At 43.9% G+C, this 9,527-nt stretch overlaps 1 protein-coding gene across 1 annotated transcript in view; it reads right to left on the bottom strand.

Annotated features, from left to right (window-relative positions):
• Positions 1-9,527, bottom strand: part of LOC139466759 (transcription elongation factor SPT5-like) — a 33,062-nt gene continuing 23,535 nt past the window's right edge. The window contains exons 21-26 of the mRNA XM_071248424.1: positions 9,091-9,318; positions 7,376-7,563; positions 6,047-6,193; positions 5,027-5,139; positions 3,483-3,578; positions 1-2,306 (exon numbers count right to left, since the gene is read on the bottom strand). Of these exons, the coding sequence (XP_071104525.1) occupies positions 2,166-2,306; positions 3,483-3,578; positions 5,027-5,139; positions 6,047-6,193; positions 7,376-7,563; positions 9,091-9,318 (913 nt within the window). The 3' untranslated portion in view covers positions 1-2,165. The remainder of the gene's footprint in view (positions 2,307-3,482; positions 3,579-5,026; positions 5,140-6,046; positions 6,194-7,375; positions 7,564-9,090; positions 9,319-9,527) is intronic.

Raw genomic sequence — 9,527 nt, 5'->3', positions numbered from 1 at the left:
TCGTTCGATCTGTCTGAACTGAACTGAAGTGAACTTTATTCCACCCAGGCCGCTATCAGTGTTATTTGAGGTACAGCATTGACACATCAACACATACATCATTAAATACAAATACTGTATTCAACGTAATAAGCGCCCCGCTCTAATAAGCGCCCACGGCGATAATTGCTCATATATTGGCTAGTGAACCATCCCAATTAGCACCCCTTCCGATTGATGAATGTACACAAGACTTATTTATTCGCGTATAATACACACTCATGTGTTATATGCACCTAATATGGGCAATTAAATTCTGAAAAAAATATATCTGTCGTATATAAACATTTCAGTCTGTCAGCATAAACCACAAAATTGATCTTTCAAATCTGTTTTTTCCACCAAAATAATATTCTAATAAGAGCCCGCTATTTCTAATTTTGAGAGCGTCCTGGGCGCTTATTACGTCGAATACGGTATACAATATATATATCCACAGATTTACCGAGCAGTGGCTCAAATACGTCTTGCCCAAGCTGAAAACAGTACAATGATTTTAGTCATTCTTATAAGTGAAAGACATGCTGTCCCTTTTTATGTACTGTTGACAAAACAAAGTTGCACCCGAGTCTTTATAATGGGCTAAAACAACATCAACATTTTCACCATGTTTATTCCCTTAAATATCGTAAATTTTACAAACTCACTTTCAATATTCTTGTTCTCCAATAATGAAAAGTATTTTCTAATACTGCAAGCAGTAACAGCATCAACATGAGCTCCGGGCTGTTGCAGGATGAAGCTCAACATGTGCACACACACACACACACACACACACACACACACACACACACACACACACGCACACACACACAAGCAAGGTTACCATGGTTACACTCACAACTGTACACCTCCCTTTTCGTCCAAAGCTTTGGTATTTTCATATCTTATTTGCCATATACACATGTTCATTTCAGCAAACAAAACCCCGCATAAAAGCATAATTTTATCTTCACAAACACACACAAGAACATTCTGAAACCAGGTAGAACATTTTTGAGACTGATGAAAAAAAATGGCTGACATATAACGAACAAAATACGTTCAGGATCACAACTATTTTGTGGAACGTTTTTTAAATTGTGCGCCCAGTCTTCCTCACATGTACAAAACTATATCGCCCAAAATATTCATAACCTCTAACTTTTTTTCCAGTATATTTGAAACACCAATGACCGAGACGCAATTGTTTGATTTTTGTGTCTTGATAAAGCGGCCATAAAATTTCAACAGAAGGAACGTCCCAGGCCACATAGTAGGGTACTGGGACTTATTTTGATCAAATTTTACATGAACGTGCTCAGCCCCACATTGGGTGCTAACGTAGCGGCCATAAAATTACTGAGTCCCATGATAGGATTCAAACCACAGACCTTCTGATCAGAGGTCGGACACCTTGTCCACATGACCAAAGAGGTTAACCCGGTCAGCAACTGACAAGGTAAGGATGTCATCTGTGGGACGACCCCACGCCCTGCTACATTGACAATACAATCTCACTCTGACATGATGTTAAGTTATTTCATGCTGGTCCTGTGAATGTATCCACTGAGCATCCAGTAACTCCTGTCACATTCTCACAGCAAGTCTCTTCCTCCCCCAATACAAGATGATCACACTATAAGCCTCATGCACTCATTCCTACAGAATATACACATCTAAACACACAGACATGACACATGGAGCCTATGCAATGATTCCACAAACACAAGCAGAGAAATGGCTTGGACTCGATGACTAAAACAAGGCGAATATTGACCAGAAAAGTAACATCTTGATGTCTTCTATGCTATCACTATTGATATTGCCGAAGTCATTTTCAAAATTAACTTTTATCCTTTAAATAGAAATACACATACTACTCAAAAGAAGTTAAAGAACTTCAAGACAGGTTAACTAGTCATTGAAAAAATTAGGTGTTCTTTAGATACTTTTAAGTACATGCTGATAGGGATGTGTGTTAAAATATCTTGGTGGAGTTGTCCCCCTTTGTATCTTATTCTTCAGTTGAAGGATGCCAGAGGACTGGTAGACAAAAAGAAAAATGGCCTCATCTTGAGGATCTGACCAACTGATTCTGGCATCAAAGTAAGACTTATAATCTAAGATTGTTGGTGGCTGGGCCATCATGAAGCAGGCATCTTGCACAGGTATTTGATCGGCAGCATCTTGATCTCGCCGCCATCTGTTTTGATCACGCCTTCGATGCCGTCAATACTGAGCAGAGTGCCAGTCAGTTCTCTCTCATCTCCAAGGATGACCTTGGCCTGGAAAAGAGGATGCAGTCACAGTTAGACTTACAAAAATTCTGTTAGTAAGAAAAGTAAATCAGTATTTACTAAAAAAAAATATTTGATTTATGGACACAAAAAATATAACAAATAATTTACATTTACTTTAAAATTGTGCAGGGAGGATTATTGGGATCTGCACATCCAAGCCTTCACACAATGTCCTCATGCGGATATCAAACCCAGTGCAACAGGTCGAAATATCCATTCAGCGTAGTTTTTCCCTGGGGAAGGTCTGGCCTAGGTTCTTGATTTGTAGGGTTGTGCACCTTTGCAATGCCAGGATCTGCTTATTGTGTTCGAACCCCAGATTCACCCCGATTACGATTCTTTGTTTGTCTCTCTCGTACACATTCTCACAGGTTTGACTGAAATGTCTAAAATCTGCATATTTGATTTCTTCCACATAAAGCTGACATACTGTGACATAGCTGACATACTGTGACATAGCTGACATACAGTGACATAGCTGACATACTGTCACATAGCTGACATATAGTGACACAGCTGACGTAGTGACACAGCTGACATACAGTGACATAGCTGACATACAATGACACAGCTGACATACTGTCACATAGCTGACATACAGTGACATAGCTGACTTACTGTGACATAGCTGACATACTGTGACATAGCTGACATACTGTGACATAGCTGACATACAGTGACATAGCTGACATACAGTGACATAGCTGACAGTGACAGCTGACATACAGTGACACAGCTGACATACAGTGACATAGCTGACATACAGTGACATAGCTGACAAACTGTGACATAGCTGACAGTGACACAGCTGACATACAGTGACATAGCTGACATCCAGTGACACAGCTGACATACAGTGACATACCTGACATACAGTGACATACCTGACATACAGTGATATACCTGACAGTGACATACCTGACATACAGTGACATACCTGACATAATGTGACAATATAGCTGACATACAGTGACATAGCTGACATACAGTGACATAGCTGACATACAGTGACACAGCTGACATACAGTGACATAGCTGACATACAGTGACATAGCTGACATACTGTTGAAAGCAGCTGAAAACCCGACTCACTCACACACTCACTCGCTCACTCCACAACCAATGAACACAAAGACCACAGGTCTAACAAATTGAGCTCACCTTGTCCTGTTTTTCTGGCTGCACAGGTTCCAGGTGCTCACAGGACACGTTGACGACCTTGTCTTCATCCGTGATGTACACAGAACACATCCCTCCCTGGCAGCAAACAAACAGTTCAGACAATCAACATCATTACACGAAGCCTAAACACTCATCCAAGCTACACATTACAGGTGCAGTGACATCATGGGCACTTCAAATGGCACTAGGACATTGTCATGATTTTATATATCGATTGGATATTGACATACTCCAGTAGACAAACAAAGTACTTAAGCTTAGGAAGAGTTTTTTGTTTCTTATCCTTTAATGACCTGTCACTTGTGAGTATAGAGAGTTCTGGGAACAGGCTGTGTGAGAAGCTTGGTTGCCAAGCACAGTGGAGAGCTCTGACTGGCTGCAGCAATAGAGTTGAGAACTCCAGGAACAGGCTATAACTGTGAGGAGCTTGGTTGCCAAGCACAGTGGAGAGCTCTGACTGGCGGCAGCAATAGAGTTGAGAGCTCCAGGAACAGGCTATAACTGTGAGGAGCTTGGTTGCCAAGCACAGTGGAGAGCTCTGACTGGCTGCAGCAATAGAGTTGAGAGCTCCAGAAACAGGCTATAACTGTGAGGAGCTTGGTTGTAGGCCGCCAAGCACAGTGGAGAGCTCTGACTGGCTGCAGCAATAGAGTTGAGAGCTCCAGGAACAGGCTATAACTGTGAACAGCTTGGTTGTCAGCCGCCAAGCACAGTGGAGAGCTCTGACTGGCTGCAGCAATAGAGTTGAGAGCTCCAGGAACAGGCTATAACTGTGAGGAACTCGGTTGTAGGCCGCCAAGCACAGTGGAGAGCTCTGACTGGCTGCAGCAATAGAGTTGAGAGCTCCAGGAACAGGCTATAACTGTGAGGAGCTCAGTTGTAGGCCGCCAAGCACAGTGGAGAGCTCTGACTGGCTGCAGCAATAGAGTTGAGAGCTCCAGGAACAGGCTATAACTGTGAGGAGCTTGGCCTTAGGCCGCCAAGCACAGTGGAGAGCTCTGACTGGCTGCAGCAATAGAGTTGAGAACTCAAGGAACAGGCTATAACTGTGAGGAGCTCTGACTGGCTGCAGCAATAGAGTTGAGAACTCCAGGAACAGGCTATAACTGTGAAGAGCTTGGTTGTAGGCCGCCAAGCACAGTGGAGAGCTCTGACTGGCTGCAGCAATAGAGTTGAGAACTCCAGGAACAGGCTATAACTGTGAGGAGCTTGGTTGTAGGCCGCCAAGCACAGTGGAGAGCTCTGACTGGCTGCAGCAATAGAGTTGATAACTCCAGGGACAGGCTATAACTGTGAAGAGCTTGGTTGTAGGCCGCCAAGCACAGTGGAGAGCTCTGACTGGCTGCAGCAATAGAGTTGAGAGCTCCAGGAACAGGCTATAACTGTGAGGAGCTTGATTGTAGGCAAAATGCAATGCCCTATTGGGTGTTACGTCATTCAGAGTGGAAGTTCTAGTTTTAGCACTGACCTCAGTATTGAAGCTAGGAATGATTTGAAGGAGGAGTTGAGTGGCTGCTACTTACAGTGACGCTCCGGATCTCCCCGGTCTGGAAGATGAGGTTGGGATCATCGTGGGTCTCCTTGATCTTCACCATGATGTCCTGCGTGTGCCAGTCCGCCATACTGTGGTCCATGGCTGTCACAGGCAAACACACATGTAAGACGAGTGAGTGAGTGAGTTGGGTTTAACGCCACTTGAAACACTATTCCAGTTATATCAGGGCGTGTCAGCTTAATGTGGGCAGAAAGCCCGAAGTGATGCAGGTCTCAGACGTTTACCACTTCAGTAAAACCCACAAGCACGGGTATGGTGCTGACAAACCTAGAAACATAATCGGGGCGAACCGGGATTCGAACCCACAATCACAGGTTTCTGGCGTGTCCAGGGGACACAACTCTGCACAGCAAATTGCGGCGCCTTAGACGACTGGGCCACTCGTGCCCCCTTCAAGACGAGCAGAGGCACTTATACATTAGATTGTGTCATAGTTTTGTTGTGTCCTTTAATGCCTCACTCAGCAATATTCCAGCTATATGACAGCAGCCTACATATAATTGTGTCTTGACCAGACAATCAGGTGATTGATATTATGAGCACTGACCCACACCGCCAGGGTACGATGACACAATCAACCATGTCAGAGAGGTTGATCTCCCAATCCATAAAAATCACCTCCTATGACCAACAGTTTGGTGGTGACAAATTTTAACCCAGAATCCCCACAGGGCAATATTTGGTTGTAATCTCCAAATAAAAAAAAGTGCCTAACTAACACATGCATCTAGTACCTTGTCTGATTCATGGGTAGACGGGTAGACGGATGGATGTGATGTCAAAGGATACTGTCAGTCATATTCTTGAAAAACATCTTCCATCCCCATCTGCACCCTTTGCTTCCAATATTTTTAGGCTTTAGACAATGATACGTGATGTTGAAGTGATATTATTTCAAGAGTAAATCTCAAAACATCATTTTTTTACTTCTTTAGGAAGTTATTTAAATATTTGACTTTTAACCTTCTCGACATCATCACATGCCTACCTGTGCCAGGTGTCTGTGGAGTGAACGGAGCCCCTGGGGTCATGGGGCTGTAACCCATGGGCGAGGGCGTGCCTGCGTAACCCCCGGGGGACGGGCTGCCCTGGTACCCGGCAGGGCTGGGGGTGCCTACATAGCCAGGACTAGGAGCTGCAACAGAGAAAGATGGCAATGAAGCAATAGACATTTGTCAGCAACTCACAAAGCTACAGTCATTAAAGGGCAAGTTCACACGGAAATGAACCTTTTTTTCTTGTACTTTTTCCACATTAAAAGTGTTAACATAGAAGTGTCATAGACAAAAATATAAAAACATCATATTTAATTAACATATTTTTTGCACTAAAACGATTTATATTTTTCACATTTACCAAGTGTTCTATTTCCATAACAAAAACACCATGGCTTATGTTCCTTGCAATATGACGTCATTGGTGCCAATTGATAAACATTATGACGTCATCATGCTTTGTTAGAGCCGCTTCACGTGGTGTAGGTATAGTTTTGTGATTCTAGCATCTCAGATGCCAGCCAGAATTGTGTTATGCTGAGTCACCACTGCGCCGGAGTTTGTCGTAGACCATGTTGTTTTACCGCAAACTGGTCCTTGATATCTTTTGCGTTGAGAATAGACAGGGACCTAGTTGAATTGGCACCAATTACGTCATAATCTAAGGGGGATAACTCAGGCCTATTTCGCTCGTAAAACGAAGGCCTCATAACGGCATATCACTTTCACACTATTGCGAGCTTCCTACTCTCACTGTGAAAAAAAATGAGTGTATATTTTCAAACACAGATACTAACTAATTCTAAAATTGCGTTTTGTTTAGAAAAAGAAAGAAAGTGATTTTTGCGTGTACACTTCCCCTTTAAATAATCCAGTCATGGCCAGACTGCCTCCGTGGTCTAGTGGTAGAGCTTCCGCCCGGAGAGCGGAAGGTTAGGGGTTCGATCCCAGGCCGTATCATACCAAAAGACATAAAAAGATGGTACTTGTTGTTACCCTGTCTGGCGCTCGGCATTAAGGGGCTAAAACAAGGACTGGTCGGCTCGGAGTCAGTATACTGTGTCCGAGTGGGGTATTCATGTTAAACTGAGCCATGATATCTCAGTGGGCCAGCGCTATAAATCTGCAGTCCAGACTAGTACAAGCAGCCACACACACATGCATGAACTTTGCTATACAAGTGAAATAATCTTGGATGCGATGTTAAGCCCCATTTCACCTCACCTCAAGTCAGGGCCAGACAAACATACGACAGACTGATAGCAGAAGCAATGTTCCAGTTGAGGCGGATGCCATCTGGCTGAAAGGGACATTTTACTCACCCTGGTAGCTGGCTGGAGAGGGGGAGGCCTGGTGGTAGGGGGAGTAAGCACTGCCTGGAGTCTGGGGGGTGTAGGGCCCCATGGGGCTGGGTGTGTCCGCCTGGTACCCGGGGGTGCCTGGGTTTGGGGTCGTGGCATAGTCGGCTGGAGAGGGTGACTCATCAAAGTTGAAGTCGAATTCATTTGGTCTGAAACAATGACAAACAATATTGCAAATTATCAGTCAACTATTTCTTAGAACAAACAGTTATTACCATTTACAGTATTTTTGTTTTTAAATCGTGTCAACAAATTATGTGCCAAAAACATTTTGAAAAGAGAGAACAATGTTTAACATCCCAGTCAACAATAAACAACCTAGATTACAGTGGCCAGTAAATAATCAAGTCTTGGCCTAAAATACAGTGACAAAACTGGTTTTCACCAGTTTATAACCACAAACTGATCTTTGTAGATATTATTCAGTAAACTGAATTTTGTCATGTGAAACCACCTTAAGAAATCAAGACAACACTCTAATACACCCAAACATCCCCATCTTAACATGGCATTAACCACTAGGGTACCCAAACATCCCCATCTTAACATGGCACTAAACACTAGGGCACCCAAACATTCCCATCTTAAAATGGCACTAAACACTAGGGCACCCAAACATCCCCATCTTAACATGGCACTAAACACTAGGGCACCCAAACATCCCCATCTTAACATGGCACTAAACACTAGGGCACCCAAACATCCCCATCTTAAAATGGCACTAAACAGTAGGGCACCCAAACATTCCCATCTTAACATGGCACTAACCACCAGGGTACCCAAACATTCCCATCTTAAAATGGCACTAAACACTAGGGCACCCAAACATCCCCATCTTAACATGGCACTAAACAGTAAGGCACCCAAACATCCCCATCTTAACATGGCACTAAACACTAGGGCACCCGCACATCACCATCTTAACATAGCACTAACCACCAGGGTACCCAAACATTCCCATCTTAACATGGCACTAAACACTAGGGTACCCAAACATCCCCATCTTAACATGGCACTAAACACTAGGATACCCAAACATCCCCATCTTAACATGGCACTAACCACCAGGGTACCCAAACATTCCCATCTTAACATGGCACTAAACACTAGGGTACCCAAACATCCCCATCTTAACATGGCACTAAACACTAGGGCACCCGCACATCCCCATCTTAACATGGCACTAAACACTAGGATACCCAAACATCCCCATCTTAACATGGCACTAAACACTAGGGCACCCAAACATCCCCATCTTAACATGGCACTAAACACTAGGATACCCAAACATCCCCATCTTAACATGGCACTAAACACTAGGGCACACAAACATTCCCATCTTAACATGGCACTAACCACCAGGGCACCCTAACATCCCCATCTTAACATGGCACTAAACACTAGGGCACCCGCACATCACCATCTTAACATGGCACTAACCACCAGGGCACCCTAACATCCCCATCTTAACATGGCACTAAACACTAGGGCACCCGCACATCACCATCTTAACATAGCACTAACGATTTGGGTACCCAAACATCCCCATCTTAACATGGCACTAAACACTGAGGTACCCAAACGTCCCAATCTTAAAGAGGCACTCAACATTAGAGTACCCAAAAATCCCCATCTTATAAACGGCACTAAACACAAGGTAAGATATCGGTGCTGACCTGGATGGCGTGTTAGCACTGGAGGGATCCCAAGCGGATGATCCCGGGGTGCGGCTGCCTGGCTCGTGGGATGGTGTCTGACTTCCGTAGTGAGGTGTTCTGCTCCCATCCTGCACTGGTGTCTGTGAACCGTACATGGGAGTTCTGGAGCCACCATACATAGGCGTCTGGCCACCATACATTGGTGTCTTCTGGTAGCTGGAGGTGAAACCACCAACCTTCTGCCCGCTGTGAAGAAAAGGAAAAAAAAAATGGATAAAAAATCCTTCTCACACAAGGAAATGTATTAAAAAGTGATGATCAACTAAATTCTTTAATGATATCATTCATAATATTGCAAGACAAAAGCTGAGGGCAAGATTATTGAATTATCAACCATTATGATGACATCCAACCATTGCAACTATAGGTCATTATGAAAACTTATCCAGAAGTTA

The sequence above is a fragment of the Haliotis cracherodii genome, unplaced genomic scaffold, assembly GCF_022045235.1.
Source record: "Haliotis cracherodii isolate W230 unplaced genomic scaffold, xgHalCrac1.p SCAF_19, whole genome shotgun sequence".
Taxonomy (NCBI): Eukaryota; Metazoa; Mollusca; class Gastropoda; order Lepetellida; family Haliotidae; genus Haliotis; species Haliotis cracherodii.
The sequence above is the reverse complement of the archived record's forward strand: the minus strand, read 5'-3'. Positions and strand labels throughout refer to the sequence as shown.